A 17,432-nucleotide genomic window follows, 5' to 3' on the forward strand; every position below is an offset into this window, starting at 1 on the left:
TTTGCCTTGGTTAAATATTAGCTATTTTACTGTCCTTAATTTTTTTTAAAAAGATGTCATTCCTTTTTTTTTCTTATCATTAGGTTAAATTTTTGGATTTTTTGGGGGATATTCATGTTCTTATTCTAATTCCTTAATTTTTCCTCTATATGTAGGTATCTATCTTTCTAGATATGCTGATTTATTACAGGCCAATCCTTTGGAAGCTGGGGCCATGGGCGATGTTGTTATTTTTAAAATAATGAAGGTAATTTCAAACTTTTAAATTTCATATTTTTTTTAGCATTTATTATTTATGCATATAAGAAAAGTGTAGGCCAGAGGTGTGAGGAGTTGGGAGGATTCACCAGAGACAGAGTGGGGAGCAAAACAGGCAGATCTACTGAAATACAATGCTCAGGGGAATAGCAGGTGAGAAAGGAGAGGTCTGCTATGGCATGTGGGTTAGCTCCCTGCCTGGGGATCAAATTCATGCTGCAATGACTGGTGATAGCTTGATAGCTCTGAGATTTTAACTCCTGCGCCACCAGGGAGGCCCCTACATTTTCTATTTCAGAGACAACCTTTGGTTGGGATTTTAATTGGTACCAACTTTGACTTTGGGAGTTTGATTAAATTAAAAATCATTTCTTATATTTGATATATGGGGATGCTTTTGTGACTGATTTATGGCACAATTAAAGGCTTATACATAAAATTTGTATTTTAGACATTTTTTTCATGGTTAACTTTTTTTCTTACTGCCTTTTTTTTTTTAAGGTTTATTTATTTATTTATACAAGTACTGGGTACAGTCAGAAGCATGGGAGGGTGAGAGAATTCACCAGACACAGACCGGGGAGCAGACAGGCAGACCGATGAAGTACACTGCTGAGGGGAGCAGTGGGGGCTGGGGGTGGGGGTCTGCGCGCCATGTGGGCCTTGCCAGAGGCCAGGGATCGAGCCGGCGCTGCAGAGACTGCAGGCAGCTTCGCAGCCCAGCGCTTAACCGCTGCGCCACCAGGGAGGCCCTTCTGCTTTATTTTTTTAAGATTTATTTATGCATACAAGAACTTGGGTATAGGCCAGAGGTGGGCGTGGGAGGGCTGAGAGGATTCACCAGAGACAGAGTGGGGAACAGAACAGGCAGATCCACTGAAATACACTGCTGAGGGGAGCAGCGGGCGAGTCAGGAGAGGTCTGCTGCGCCAGGTGGGTAGCTCCCTGGCCGGGGATTGAACTTGTGCTGCAGTGGCTGCGGACAGCTTCATAGGTTGCATCCTAACTACCTGCACCACCAGGGAGGCCCCTCTTACTACTTTATTATAAGAAATGTTAGGTTACTTTATTACCAGGAATTAAAGGTAAGGAAATCTATAGGTGATTTATATTCAAAGCAGTATTCCCTAATATTAAATCTGATGTAGTCAAAATTAGGTTTAGGTGAACTTAAAAAGTTTTCTTTTTTAGGGTAAAATAAAGAGCATTTATGACTCCATGGGTGCAAAAAGTTTGGAACCTACATTAAGTAAAAGTGCTTTGGATCCAACACCAAAGCATGAATGCCACATGTCGAAGAATGCCAATAGGATTACATCACTTTTGGCTTATAGAGCTTATGAGCTTACTCAGGTATGTGCCTGAATCCATTTTAGTGTTGTTATGCCCTTGTGTCTGTTGATCACCAATCCCTTTAAAATGTTTTTTTTTTCAGTTCTCTCTGCCACCATACCAGTCTACACTCTGATTCCTGTATATGACTGCTGGACAGCCATGACTCTCACTCTCTTGTTTCCAGCACATCTCAGAAATACACGTGGCTCCTCAGAGAGAATAATATTCAAATTCCATACCCTAACTTCCTGTCTGTAGACTGTGACCTCCAGCCTGGTTTTTTGTTTGATCACTGTGTTCAACATATATCATTTTGAAACCTTGACCTCTGGCATTGGAAGATCTGCCTAATGCTATTCATTTCTTCTGTGTAAAGTTTAAACCCTTAAATACTTTAATTCACTTCACTTTGTCGTAACGATTTGCTATTTTTTAAAAAGATTTATTTATTTATGCATACAAGAACTGGGATGTGAGCCAGAGGTGTGAGGGGTGAAAGGATTCACCAGAGAGAGTGGGGAGCAGAACAGGTGGATCTACTGAAATACACTGCTGAGGGGAGCAGTGGGCGAGACAGGAGAGGTCTGCTGTGCCATGTGTGTTGCTCCCTGGCCAGCTGGGGATTGAACTCATGCTGCAGTGGCTGGCAATAGCTTAATAGCGCTGTTTTTAACCCCTGTGCCACTGAGGAGATTGATTTATGCATACAAGAACTGGGGTACAGGCCAGAGGTGTGGGTGGGGAGTGAGAGGATTCACCAGAGACAGAGTGGGGAACAGGACAGGCAGGCTGACTGAAATACACTGCTGAGGGGAGCAGTGGGTGAATCAGGAGAGGTCTGCTGCACCATGTGGGTAGCTTCCTGGCTGGCCAGGGGATCAAACTCGTGCTGCAGAGGTTGCAGATAGCTTCATAGTGCTGCTCATAACCCTTTGTGCCACCAGGGAGGCCCAGACCTGATATTTTCTATTTTAACATTTTTCTAAGATGCAAACTTAGAATTAAATTTTCATGCTTTATTCAGATATAATTAATAAACAGTAAACTATACATACTGTATTTGATGATTTTAATAGGTTTTAATATGATGTTTGACTCTAAAGTAATATTCTTTTTAACAAATATAAAAAATGTAGTTGAGCAGTATGGGAGTGGTGGGTGTTTAGGGGCACTGACATCTACCTTCCCCAATGGGAAACCCGGGTAGACCTGTTGACTCCCCCAAAAAGTCCCTTGGTGGGTTGTCTTGATTTCAGGGTGCTCCGCAGTACTAACAGTCTTAAGGATGCTTAAGTTCTTTGGTATTGGCCAGTTCTGTATGATCTGCCTTATGGGTGAATGCTCAGTATAAACCCTTGTTGGTCAAGGGTCAGTTAGATTGTATGTGAAAAGTAGTACTGCTAACCTCCCTCTAGAAATGTTCTTTTATTTTTTATTTACATAAAATTTATTCTTGGCCTTTAAACCCTGGCCCCCTGGTTGATTTCTACTCGTAGGATGTCTACCCTTCCCTCTCAACCAAAAAAGAGTCTGAAGAAGGTGCCCAGTAGCATCTGTTCACTGGGACACTATTTCTCTTTCTTACTCCTCCTGGAGTTTCAGATTCACCAAATGTAATCCCTCAATCATGGTTCATGTGTCTGCTCCCCAATGTTCTGTCTCAGTCTCTGCTCCCCCAGAGCCCTAGTCTCCATTTCCCATACCTCTCTAATGCAGTTCCCAGAAGCTAGGGTCCCTGATGTTGGAGTGAACTCTTCAATCCCCAGAACTATTGCTGTCATTTCTCTTCCTCTAAGTTGCAGTTCCCTGGTAATGAGGGTATTATAGTCAGGGTTGTGGTCTAAATTTCCTGCTGTCTCTGATACTTTTTCTGGAAACGCTAATCCTCCAGTCTCCTTTTGGTGTTTTTCAAGGACAGTTGCTCTTTTTATTTTAACTCCGGAGAGCGGTTAATCCTGGTGTCTTTACTATTCTACTATCTTGCTAGAAATTTGTAAGGTTAATTTTTTTTTTTTTTTAAAGAAAACAAAAATACCTACCAGTGTCCCTTACAGCCCCTTCAACCTCTCTCTTACTTTCCACCCTCTTCACCTATCAACCTCTTTGGCCTCATTTTGGTTGAGTTTATTATTTTTTTTTTTTTTTTTTGCTTTTGTAAGTTCACCACCTTTGTTTTGTTATATTACTTATATATGTAATGTGCTGTGAAAATCATCCAGTATTTGTCTTTCTGGCTTATTTTGCATAGTCACTTTAAATTTTTTCCATTTTGCTACAAATGGGAAAAATTTCACTTTCCTAATAGCTGAACAGTATTCCATGTTTATAAATACCACATTATTATATAAACTATCGGTATATACTTAGGTTGCTTCCATATCTTAGCTATTGTAAAGAATGCTGGATGGAAGATTATTCTCTTGATTATCTTCTGGACACTAGTAGTTTTGGTAAATAGTAATAATTGGTTTTTCTAGCAGGACTTGTAAACTGGCTCAATGCTTCCAAATAATTTACAGGCATTTTTAGAGGAACAACAAGTTCATTGAAGTCAGTGGTTTCTCAAGAGAATGGGCTTTGAAAGATAGTGTTTTGCTAACTCTGTATTTTTTAAAATGAAAATTGCTGGTCTGCAAGTCACAAAAGCCTAATCTAATGGATGGTTGTGAATAGCTGAGGGGGAGAGACAGATGTGTCACCCATATTTGTAATGTCTTCATGTTTATAATCTCTGTCTTTTGTTACTTTGTCTGCAGTTGAGGCCAAGAATGTGTTTTTCCTTTGAAATAATAACCAAAATGGTGAATCTGGTTGATACTGTATCCTTAGTGTTTTACTTTTAGTATCAAATTGGCTTATCTGGACTAACCTGGGAGCTTAGTCACCATTTATAACATTTTTATGAGGAAATTTGCCAAATATTGTCACTGACCAACTCTTCCAAAATAAGCTTTTAGAATACCTATTCTGATTTTATATATACACACATACACACAAAGAATATTTTATATCGCAAAATGTAAGGTCTAGAAATTTGTATTTTTTTTTTTTAAAGAAAAAATAAATACCTAGCAATGTCTCTTACTTTTGATTGACAAGCAGTGCTTTTAAGGATACTTTTGTTACAGGCACTTAAATGTTACTGTACTTCTCAGAAATCAGGCAGATAAATGGAAGGTTCCACTCAGTACTTTCTGCATTCTTAAAGAGGTTAATTTTGTGTTTTCTTATTTTTAGTATTATTTTTATGAGTATGGCTTTGATGAGCTAAGGCGAAGACCAAGACATGTGTGTCCATATGCAGTTGTGTCTTTTACTTACAAAGATAATATACAAACTCCCAAGTTTGCATCTTCATCAAGGTAAGACTTACGAGTTTTAGACATTATCTAAAATGGTATTATATATATTAAATTTCCTGCATTGCTGAGTTAGATGAGGTACTTTGTTTTTTCCCTTTTTTCTTCCCTTGAAATTAGGTACATGAGTGTTAATGACTTTTAAAAGGTCATTGTGAAGGACAGATACTTAAAAGTTTGTGGAAATACAAACCGAAAGTTTATTTAAACTTCACTAGGAAGCTTTTTTCCCCTTGATATTGTGGATTTGCATAGCTGAGTAAATGTAGTTTTTATTTATTTTTTTTTTCAAGAGGCATGTTTTATTTATTTGTTTGTTTGTTTGTTTTGTTTATACATGCACTGGGTACAGTCAGAAGCGAGGGAGGGTGAGAGAATTCACCAGAGCCAGAGCTGGGAGCAGAGCAGGCAGAAGGACCGAAGTACACTGCTGAGGGGAGCAGCAGGCGCAGGAGAGGTCTGCGCACCATGTGGGACCCGCACCATGTGGGACCCTCCTCCGGTGGCTGGGGAGCAGCCGGGGATCAAACGGGCGAGGCCGCGGGCAGCCTTGCAACCCAGCGCTCACCCGCTGCGCCACTGGGGAGGCCCAGTAAATGTAGCTTTTAAAAGCAAAATTTGTGTATTAGCTCTTCTGAAAATGAGGAGCTTCTATAAAAGATCTCCCAGCCCTATCTAAACCAGTTAAATAAAATATTTATTAAGGCATTGATGGTTTTAAAAAACTTAAATTGTTTAATTTTCAGTCAGTTGAGTATTATTGGTGATTTCTTATAAACTGGCAAATATAAGCAGTGTCTCTTTTTTCCCCCTCCAAGTGGCGATTCCAGAAAATACTTGGGCAAATTTGAATAAGTAAATTTATAGGGATGTAGGTGAAATGGTCATGTGATTATTTATTTTTGAGTACCCAGGTTGTCTGAGTGAGATTCAGCACTTTATTCATGTCAGTGAACAGCCCTGGAAACCATTCACAGCCATAAATACTGATCACATAGCATTCAAACAGATGTATTTTTCTTGTTAGTGTGGCACTGTATATATGAATCCCCATGGTGCATTTACTGTAGGACCCTTTCACTGGTGTTCTTTAAAAGACATTTCATCTCTTAATTATAAGGTCATACCGCCAGGAATAATGACACTGTTAATTTTATTTGCCTCCTCTTTGATTCTGTTGATCTCCATATCACTTAAAGTAAGCACTGAATGATGAACATCTTTCCTATGTCTTGAATGTCACCTTGCACACTTCTCCTTGTATTTGCGGTTCTTCTTTCCCTAGCTAGCTGCATGGTTTACAACTGCATTTCCATTAAGTGTCTCCTTAAAGATGACCTTATTATGAGGTCTTTCATGATTTTTTTAAACCCCTGTATCCGTAAAACCTCTCTTTTTGCATAAAACATAAAAACCATCATTTCCTGGTATAAACGGTATGTTTTCTTTTTGATTGTTACCTGGCTTCCTCCTGGGATTATGAGCAATGGAGGCAGGGACTTTGTTTATCTTTGTAATCCTCTTACTTATAACTGCTTGACATGTAATAGGAGTTTAGTAAGTATTTGAGTAGTGAATGACTATATTGAAATAGAGATTGAGGCTGTTTCTTCAAATCTCATCACAGAGATTATTGACAGAGATTGTAATATATAATTGACAGAGATTGTAATATATTCTCTCCTGATGGCTATTTCTGGGAAAAACGGATCCCTTAAATTTGGGTAAATGATGGTAAATTGAGTCGAGTAATTGTGTCCTGTTAAGTAGACTTGATTTATAAAGTTTTAGTAAGTAATGCATTTGTTTTCCCTACATGGAGGAAGAATTTAATTCTCTTGTACAGAATGCTATTAAAAATGGCACTATATCCAAGTTATCAATTAGTAATATTTTTCTTTTTGTTGTTTCTTATCAGTAATGTCTGTCTTTTCTTTTGAAAAATTCATTTGTAGATCTAATAGCTTTAATGCAGATAGAAACACAGGTAAGTTTTTTTTTGTTTATTTCCTTTAGTATTCTACATCAAAAGAATAAGTATATATAGAAAAGAATAGGATAAGTGCTTGGGTCTCTTTATGAGAATATACAAAGTATGAAAAAGGGGAGACCATGTTATGTACATCATCATTTAGTTGTCCAAGCATAAAGTTTCCTTTAGGAAGCTGCTATTGTTTATAGTCCTAAGGTGTTATTAGTACTTAGTTAAAAAAAGTTTTATAAGAGAGAGAGATGATAAAAAGCAGTATCAATGTATTCTTTTAGTTTCTTCATGCAAAGAGAGTGAGTAGAAAGTAGGAGACTTTGTGGGAATTCTTGTAACACAGTGCAATATTGTCTCCTTTGGGGGAAGTAAGAAAGCAGTAAATGTGTTTTCTTTGTACCACAACTTTCTTGTATGAGGGCATTTAGACAAGTACATTTTTAAAAAAGATTTATTTTTTTATTTATTTTTGTGTAGACAAACTGGGGTGTGGGCCAGAGGTGTGGAGAGTGAGAGTATTCATCAGAGACAAAGTGGGGAGTAGAGAGAGAGGATCTTCTGAAATATACTGTTCAGGGGAGCAGTGGGCAAGATAGGCGAGGTCTGCTGCGCCATATGGGTTAGCTCCCTTACCAGGGATTGAACTCGTTCCGCAGTGGCTGGTGATAGCTTGATAGCACTGAGACTTTAACCCCTGGGCCACCAGTGAGGCCCCCTAGACAAGTAAATTTTTAGTCTTTGCAACTGGAATATATAAGGGAAAAGAGGACTAAAACAAAAGTTCTTATAAACTCTATAAACAGCAATACCAAGTCTCTTTGTTTTTTGTCGTTCTAGTTAAACCTTGATTCTAGATGTTTTCCCCATTATTTCTAGTGAAAATGTGTTTGCTTCTGGGCTTCCGAGAGGCTGAATTATGTCATTCTTCTTTATATATAGATAAATTTAACTATACCTTGTGGAAAGGACAGCTTTTAAATAAAGGAAAGCTTTTGTGTTATATCTCTCTGAGGTCAGCCACTCGTGCTTTTTTGCCTATCAAACTGTAAGTATGTTGTATTACAAAGAAATGAAAATAAGTGCTTGCTAATTGTTTTATTATTTTATTATAACAGATTATTTTAAGTTCATACTTGAGTTGTCTTTAATAAAATGATAACCTTTTGTCCTTTGTGGTTAGTAAAACTGGCATGTAAGATGTTTCTGGTGTAAAGGTTGCAGATTGATGCAAAAAAAAATTTTTTTTTAATTATTTTGATAACTTTGTAATTAATTGGCAAAATATGCCTCCTGCTTTTTGCTCTTGCTTTGAGTATGAGCTAAATAGTCATACACATTTGTGGCATAAAACTTTTTCTCAGTGATTTTAAATGTTAGAAAAGATTCTTCAAAATTTTATCCTAATTAGATACATTCTTTAGCAATTTGGAAATGATAGACTTAAAAATCATCAGTTCTTTATTGAAAAGAACTTTGAGGTAGTGTGTTAAGTTAGTTTATAGGCTTTTTCAGTGCTGTGTAACATATATTGGAATATAGAGTATAGTAACATGGGCCTTCAGAAATGTCTAGAGATTATTTTTTTTTTAATTTTCTAGAGGCATGTCTTATTTATTTATTTGTTTGTTTGTTTGGTTTATACATGCACTGGGTACAGTCAGAAGCCGGGAGGGTGAGAGAATTCACCAGAGCCAGAGCGGGTAGCAGAGCAGGCAGAAGGACCGAAGTACACTGCTGAGGGGAGCAGCGGGCGGCAGGAGAGGTCTGCGCACCATGTGGGACCCTCCTCCGGTGGCCGGGGAGCAGCCGGGGATCGAACCGGCTTCGCAGAGGCCGCGGGCAGCTTCGCAACCCAGCGCTCAACCGCTGCGCCACCTGGGAGGCCCTAGAGATTATTTTAACAGTTCATACTTGAGTTGTTTTTAATAAAATGAAAACCTTTTGTCATTTTTGATTAGTAAAACTGGCATGTAGGATATTTATGACGTAAAGTTTGCAGATTGATAGTATTGCCAGACTTTCTACTTGCATATATATCTGGACTTCCTGTATCAAGTCCTCTTTACAATAAAATGAAAATTATAAATATGCCCTTCTGGTTTTCACCAAGATATGTGTGTGTGTGTGTGGAGGGGTGTGTGAAAACACTGCTAGAGTTAAAGCTACAGGTAAGAAAAAAGGATTTTTTAATTTTCTTTCAGACCCGAGAAGTTAGATGTTGAAACAGTTATGAGTATTGATCATCTGAAACAGAAAATCCCTCCGGCGCTGTTTTATAAGGAAACCTACTTTGGTCCATATGAAGGTAAAGTAATTTAGTTTTACTAAAATTTATAAGAAGCAGGTCTAATTTGAATATTTACTATATTTTTTTTTTTTTTGGTCAGTTTTGAAGAATGGAATGTATTGCAGTCTCTATGAAGTCGTAGAGAAGACAAGAATTGGAAGTAACATGGAGAATTTACTGCAAAAACTAGAAAAAGAAAAACTTGTGAGTGAAAGGTTTTAAAATGTTTCTCATCCTTCCTTAGAAATATGCATATTAATAGGTCATATTTCACATTGTTTCATTTTTGCTTCTGAAACTACCACATGGTCTCTGTTTTGTTTCTACCATTTATTTAACAACTGATTCCTGCTACTCTGTTTTTCTTAGCAATGACAGGACACTTTTAATAGCCCTGTTTTCCCCATAAAGTATCTTTAGTGTGGTTTGTAATTGTGACTGAGGCAGATATTCAACAAAATACTTATTCTTTTCTTGTACAATTTGTGTGGTTCAGTGAAGATTGAGACAGAGACTGTTCTCCTGGATTATGTAGAGCAATAAATGGTGTTACTTAGATAATATTGCAGTGGGCATAGTGGAATATTTGAATATTCAATAAGAATAAGGCCCTCTGAGGCGAAAGAGATAAAAGAAGTGCTGGAAAAGTATGTAGGGAGCAATGTCCTGCATTGTAATTCAGGCATTGTAATTGAACACAGGCAGTGTTCAAATGTTTGGAAGTTTGAACTTGATGTCAAGAGCAGTGGGCATGAGAGGGAATAGTATGAGATTTTGAATGTGTATGCAGCATGATCAGTCTTGTGTTTTGAAAGTTTGTCTTGGCTACTCTGCAGAGGATGAATTGAAGACTGTAGATGTGGTAAGAAGTTATGTTTGAGGAGGTGGTAGATTAGATCAGAAATTAACAACGATAATAGAAGAAGAGATAAATTTACAAGAATTTACTAGGCAGTATTCAGTTAAATAGATATTGAATGTATCAATTTGGGTGGAAAGATTAGGTTATGCATCAGGTTGTATGAGGGGTTCAGGACTGAACGGAAAATGAATTTTTTTTTTTTGAACAAACAGTGATTTGATAATAATAGGAATGGTTTAAATAAAATATGTCAATGTGGTAAAATTATAACTATCAGCAATTGCATAGGAATAAGCTATAATAACATGAACATAAAGTTCACATAACATTTTATTTATTTATTTAAATAAATTTTATTTTTATATTCCCCATACAATTGCAACCCCCTTATTTTGACTCCAATCCCTCCCCTCCTCACCCCCCATAGAGTCTCTGGTTCATAGTTTTTTGTTGATTTTGATTTTCACTTATAGTTATTCATTTTCCTGGTCCCTTATTTAAGTTTTCTAGATTCCTGCTATGAGTGAGACCATCCGGTATTTTTCTTTTTCTTTTTGGCTTATTTCGCTGAGCATCATTCCTTCTAGCGCCATCCATGTTGCTGCAAATTGCATGTGTTTATCTTTTTTGAATGCTGAGTAATATTCCATGGTATATATGTACCACATCTTCTTGATCCAGTCATCTATTTTTGGGCATTTGGGTTGTTTCCAAAGCTTAGCTATTGTAAACAATGCTGCTATAAACATAGGGGTGCAGGTGCTCTTTGAAATTGATGTTTCTGTGTCCTTTGGGTAAATACCTAGGAGTGGAATTGCTGGATCATATGGAAGCTCTATGTTTAGTAGGTCCAGAAATCTCCACACAGCTCTCCATAGTGGTTGGACCAGTTTGCACTCCCACCAACAGTGCAGGAGAGTTCCTTTTTCTCCACATCCTCGCCAACATTTGTTGTTGCTAGTTTTTTTAATATGTGCCATTCTCACTGGTGTGAGATGGTATCTCATGGTAGTTTTGATTTGCATTTCCCTGATGACAAGTGATGTTGAACATTTTTTCATATGCCTGTTGGCCATTTGCATTTCCTCTTCGGAGAAGTTTCTTTTTAGCTCTTCTGCCCATTTTTTGACAGGATTATTTTCTTTGTTGTTGAGTCTCATCAGCTCATTGCAGATTTTTGTGATCAGTCCTTTATCATTAGTGTTGGGTGCAAAAATGTTCTCCCAGTTGGTGGGGTTTCTCTTTGTTTTTGTTATTGTCTCTTTTGCTTTGCAGAAGCTCTTTAATTTGATGTAGTCCCAGCTGTTCATCTTTGCCTTCACTATCACTGCTTTGGGTGATGTGTCTGTAAGATGTCTTTGATGTGCATATCACGTAGTGTTTCGCCTCTATTTCCTTCTACGTATTTTATGGTTTCAGGTGTTATGTCTAGTTCTTTAATCCATTCGGAAAATGAATTTTTGATGCTGATACGTACAGTTTAGTTGAAGGAGGAGGGGGGAGGGGATGGTTTTAGAGAAGGAGAGTGGCCATTCCAAGGGTTTTATTAACATGAAGTCTAGTTTAAATGTTGCTGAGATGTTCTAGTAGAGGGGGTTTTTTTCCCCACAGGCACACTGTTTAATACAAGTTTTTAGTAGTTGATATTTTTCTTCCTCATTTTGTTGAACCTTAGTTTCAAGGTAATTAAATGAAGTGATCAAATTGATGTAATAGTTTCATATCTCAGTTCATATGAACATTTATTAATATTTTAAACACATTTACATTTCTTGTTTTCATCTGAAGTCCTATCTGTGAGACTAGTATTCTCATAATCAAAATTGTTCATTTCCTAAGTTGAGAAAGTGAAATTTAGGAGTTTGGATATGGAGAGTTACAGAGTTATCCAAATCTGGTTCTTGTGTTTCCGAGACAGTGAGTATTGAGAGTCTTGACAGTGAAGTGTTCGTGAGGAAATTACACTGTTCACTTCCTAATGGTGAGAATCAAGATAGGAAGGATAATGGCATTTTGTTCTTCACTGAACTAATACTAGATTAATGGAGAATTAAGAGGTAAGAGATGATCCTAGACTGTTTGAATCTAATGAACTTAGGTATTTTTTTTCTTTCATTCTTTTTTTAGGAATTTTGTTTAGGTTCCCCCTTTCCTGCAAAACTGAGTAGGAGGGGCCTTCCCTGGTGGCGCAGCGGTTGAGCGCTGGGCTGCAAGGCTGCCCGTAGCCTCTACAGTGCCAGTTCGTTCCCTGGCCACCGGCGAGGGTCCCACAAAAAAAAAAAAAACAGTAGGAGTTACCCACACTGAAACTTTTCCTCATAGTTCCCATGATAATGGCAGGTGCATTGATTACTGTTGCTTCTTAATAATCTAATCCTGAATACACCAGGTGTTCTGAATGGGAGTATTAGTGGTCTTTTTCATACATTTTAAAAGGACAGGTTTATTAGGAAAAAGATAAAAAGAAGGCACCTGCATAGTCACAGGAGGGCAGGAGAGCTGCCTGTCTTTGCTTCTTTAGGATAGTCTTTTTTTTTTTCTTCATTATTGTTAGCTTTACATTTTTAATTTTTTTTATTTTTTAAGATTTATTTATTTATACAAGCACTGGGCACAGTCAGAAGTGCGGAGGGTGAGAGAATTCACCAGAGCCAGAGTTGGGAACAGAACAGGCAGAATGACGAAATATACTGCTGAGGGGAGCAGCTGGCGCAGCAGGAGAGGTCTGCTGCAACATTTGGGATTGAACTGATGCTGCAGTGGCTGTGGATAGCTTCACAGTGCTGTGCTTAACCCCTTGCACCCCTATTTTTTAGTTTCCATTATGATTTCCATTTTGAGACATGATGTAGAGTTAGAGTTTTTTTTTTTTTTTTTTAAAGATTTATTTATTTATACAAGCACTGGGTACAGTCAAAAGCGTGGGAGGGTGAGAGAATTCACCAGAGCCAGAGCGGGGAGCAGAGCAGGCAGAAGGACCGAAGTACACTGCTGAGGGGAGCAGCGGGCGGCAGGAAGAGGTCTGCGCGCCATGTGGGACCCTCCTCTGGTGGCCAGGGAGCAGCCGGGGATCGAACCGGCGCTGCAGAGGCTGCGGGCATCCTCGCAACCCAGCACTCAACCGCTGCGCCACCGGGGAGGCCCTAGAGTTAGAGTTTTTAATTTCTAACTATATGAGAATACTTTGTTCCTTTTTTCTAATGAAATTCCATTGTAATAAAATCACCATCAAAATAAGTGGTGATTATGGGGCCTCCCCTGGTGGCGCAGCAGTTGAGCGCTGGGTTGCGAGGCTGCCCGCAGCCTCTGCAGCGCCAGTTTGATCCCCGGCCACCAGCGAGGGTCCCACCAAAAAAAAAAAAGGGGGGGGGTGATTATTTGAAACTTATTGAGGCTTGGTTTAAAACCCACTTTCTTGTCATTACATGTCCCCACTATATTTGAGAAAAATGTATGTTCATTGATTATCGGATCCTGCATGCCCATATCTGAGTTGACAATTATTTTCTCTTAGTCCTTTGATTACACTCAGTATCTTCAGGCTTGCATTTTTGTCTGAGAGGTCTGTTTTAATCTATTATTCCTTTGTAGGTGATCTTGCTTTTTCTGGTTGCTTTTTTAATCTTTGTTTTAGGTGTTTTGCAGTTATATTAAATATATTTAGGTATAGATTTCTTTTTGTCCAGCTTGATATCTGACTTTCATATTTGTAGATTTATATTGACATTTCTGAAATGTTGTCAGTCATCTGTCATCACCCTCCTGCTAGCATAAGTTTGTGATGTCTGCAAACTGCCCATCATTATAATTCTGATTTGCTAATGAGCTCACCTCTGTTGAAATGTCTTCATAATCTCGGGCTCTTGATGTTTCCATCTTTCAAAATCCATCTTTAGTATACTCTCAGTATATTTTCCAACCATAAACAAATGTATTTTTCCCCTATTGCCTTGCAAATCTATTTGACAAGCTTTCTGTCTTATATAATAAGTGATATTTCTTTTGTTTTTCACTCCACCCACTTTCAGACTTCTGATTAGGGATCTTGTGTTGCTTGTCTCTGAAGTTGTCTCTGGCAAGGCAAATTGCCTTACATGTGAAAGAGGTCACACTAAGTATGTTCAGAATTAGATTATAGAAGCACATTTCATTTGCCTGATTAACCTGAACTCTAGTTCAGAGCAGTGTTTGTGTCATGCTAGTTTTATATATTCAGTATCCAGCCATCTGCCTTGGCAATTAATAACATGCCTTTTGAATTGTTGAGGAAATTATCTCAAGTCTTTAGTTTGGTCCTTTTATTTTAGCTTCATGGAAAAATCAGCAAGTTGGTTTTCAATAATATTCTCTCATGAAAACTAAAGGATGGGGCCTCCCCGGTGGCGCAGCTGTTGAGCGCTGGTCTGCGAAGCTGCCCACAGCCTCTGCAGTGCTGGTTCGATCCCTGGCTGCCGGCGAGGGTCCCACATGGCGCGACAGACCTCTCCTGCTGCACCTGCTGCTCCCCTCAGCAGTGTATTTCATCAGTCTGCCTGTTCTGTTCCCCGCTCTGGCTCTGGTGAATTCTTTCACCCTCCCACACTTCTGACTGTACCCAGTGCTTGTATAAATAAATAAATAAATAAATCCTTAATTTAAAAAAAAAAAAAAACTAAAGGATGTATGTGATTGGGATCCCGTGCCTTGGTAGAGTTGGTAGAGGTTTTTTTTTTTTTTTTTAAAAGATTTTATTTATGCATACAAGAACGGGGGTATAGACCAGAGGTATTGGGGAGGGTGAGAGGATTCTCCAGAGACAGAGGGGGGAACAGAATAGGCGGATTGAGTGAAATACACTGCTGAGGGGAGCAGCGGGGGAGTCAGGAGAGGTCTGCTGTGCCATGTGGGTCTCCTCCCTGGCCTGGGATTGAACTCGTGCTGCAGTGGCTGCGAATAGCTTCATAGTGCTATGTCTTAACCCCTTGCATCACCAGGGAGGTCTGGTAGAAAGAGTTTTAAACTAATTCATTAGCAGTATTTATCATAAAAAGGTTGTCGGTTTTTATCTTTGTCTGTGCTGTGTGTCTGCCATATGGTGAGAAATAATAAAGCAGATTCAACTTCTCTCTCTTCCAAAAATGCAGGTTCTTGTTAAACCTTTGGGAGACCGAGGATACCTTTTTCTTCTCCCTCTTTGTCAAATGGTTTCTCCATATGGTAGGTGATACCTTAATTACTGTAATTTTTTCTTTTTAGTTTAAAACACATTGCTAATGAACGTGGCTTCTTTTTTTTTTTTCTTTTTTTTTTAGACCATCAAACTGCCAGGCCTCGAGTCCTACATGCTTTGTTTCTATTTCAAGAATCTAGAGGCATAGTTACTCGTAAGTTCTTTGAATAACTAAATCCACTTACTTATGGATACCTACATTTTATTGAAATTTTTCAGATGACTCACTAAGCATTTTATCTTTCTTACATCATGTTTTGAGAAATACTGGGAGTATTAGGAGGTATTAGTATAAAACTCATGATGTTTTTTTAAGTCCTGAAAATGTTTTTGGATTGTACTTTTAAGAAATAATTATTGATTGCAATTGGTACAATACTTAAGGCTTATTTTTCAATTTTTATTTGATTATTATATTTTTTAGTTCATTTTTCAATATACAAATTGGTTTCATTGTTATTTAAGAATGAGCGTCTCAGTTGTGGCTACTTGGCACCTTCATATCTACTTAGTGAAGTTAAAAGTTGTTATAATAGGAAAGAATAACATTGTTGTCTTCTGCAGAACTATCTTGCTATAAGCCTCAGATCTTGCCCTACCTCTTTATTTCTTACAGTATGCTTGAATTGCCTAGTGGCAGTAAGAAATGAAGATTTGTAATGGGTAGATATTTCTCCCTTGAAAAATACATTCTAGCAGTTGCATTTGTTTTAGTTTCTTATCGGCCTGTTTTAGGCTCCTGGACTTAGAAGCTTGCTTTTCATATATTTCTATATTATACATGTATTAGGGTACATATTAATTTGGTTCATACTGTATGAATGTTGTTATATTTCTTAACAATATGTAGATGTGTATTCAGTTTCTTGATTGCTAACATGATTTGCTTTTTTTGTTTATAGCACAAAGAGGTTCAACCAATGCAGCACCACAGGAAAGACATGAGAACATGCCAGATGTATTAAAAATAACTCAGTTTTTACAGTATGCTTTGATTCAGTGTCGAAAGGAATTTAAAAATATAAATACTATAAATTTTCATTCTGTTGTTGAGAAGTATGTAAGTGAATTTTTTAAACGAGGTTTTGGTTCAGGTAAACGAGAGTTTACCATGTTTTCATATGACTCACGATTAGATGACAGAAAATTTGTATACTCAGCTCCCAAAAATAAATCCCATATTGATAATTGTTTGCATGCCTATATTTTTCGGCCTGAAATGTATCAGTTACCTATTTGTAAATTAAAAGAACTATTTGAGGAAAATAGGAAACTTCAGCAGTTTAGTCCACTTTCAGATTATGAAGGTCAAGAAGAAGAAATGAATGGCACAAAAGGGAAATTTGGAAAACGAAATAACTCAAGGATTAAAACTGTTATACCTGGAAAACAGAAGTCATCTCACTCTTTGGATTATGATAAGGATAGAGTCAAAGAATTGATTAATTTAATTCAGTGTAGGAAAAAAAATGTGGGTGGGGACTCAGACATCGAAGATATGAGAAGCAAAACTGTCTTGAAGAGGAAGCTTGAGGATCTACCTGAAAATATGAGGAAACTTGCGAAAACCAGTAGTTTTTCTGAAAATTGCCATCTCTATGAAGGTAAAATATCAGATTGCTCCTCACATATTATTAAAATAACAACCAAAAACTTAGTAAAGTACTTCTGTCCTTTTCCCTTCATGCTGCAAATTACAGCCTGAGAGCCAATTCTGTCTGCCCTGTTTTTGTAAAGAAAGTTTTATTGGAGTATTGCTGTGCCTATTTACTTTTGCGTACATGGCTGATTTCATGCTACAAAAGCACAGTTGGGACAGATTGACTGTATAGCCCACAAAGATAAAGTAATTGACTACCTGATCTTTTACAGAAAATAATGACCAACTACTGCACATCAAATTTCTGAATTGTGTGACTTAAGTTATGCTACTAATCAGAGTTACTGTCCCTTTCTAGTCCTTTAATTTTATAATTGGAAAAATACAACATAAAATGTTGAATTTTAGGATTTTGCTCAGTGAAAGGAATCTGCTGATCATTAAGAGCCTGCAACAAAATTTTTTCCACCCTAAGGCTCCAGTAATATATTTCTCTTTTTATTTGTTTTGTTTTAGTTGACATAAATGGGAGACTATT

At 37.7% G+C, this 17,432-nt stretch overlaps 1 protein-coding gene across 10 annotated transcripts in view; it reads left to right on the plus strand.

Annotated features, from left to right (window-relative positions):
- Window positions 1-17,432, plus strand: part of TASOR (transcription activation suppressor) — a gene marked incomplete at both ends in the record, with an annotated part of 47,597 nt that overhangs the window by 13,056 nt on the left and 17,109 nt on the right. For 9 of the 10 annotated variants that reach the window (XM_084247385.1, XM_084247380.1, XM_084247381.1 and 6 more), the window contains 10 exons: window positions 156-247; window positions 1,450-1,611; window positions 4,831-4,955; window positions 6,908-6,939; window positions 7,876-7,981; window positions 9,138-9,241; window positions 9,324-9,427; window positions 15,209-15,281; window positions 15,377-15,448; window positions 16,197-16,898. In XM_084247385.1, coding sequence (XP_084103511.1) covers window positions 156-247; window positions 1,450-1,611; window positions 4,831-4,955; window positions 6,908-6,939; window positions 7,876-7,981; window positions 9,138-9,241; window positions 9,324-9,427; window positions 15,209-15,281; window positions 15,377-15,448; window positions 16,197-16,898 — 1,572 coding nt within the window. Of the gene's footprint in view, window positions 1-155; window positions 248-1,449; window positions 1,612-4,830; window positions 4,956-6,907; window positions 6,940-7,875; window positions 7,982-9,068; window positions 9,242-9,323; window positions 9,428-15,208; window positions 15,282-15,376; window positions 15,449-16,196; window positions 16,899-17,432 lie in introns of those variants that run through there. The other variant, XM_084247379.1, reaches the window with a different exon arrangement.

This window comes from Talpa europaea (assembly GCF_964194135.1).
Source record: "Talpa europaea genome assembly, chromosome: 11".
NCBI classification, from domain to species: Eukaryota; Metazoa; Chordata; class Mammalia; order Eulipotyphla; family Talpidae; genus Talpa; species Talpa europaea.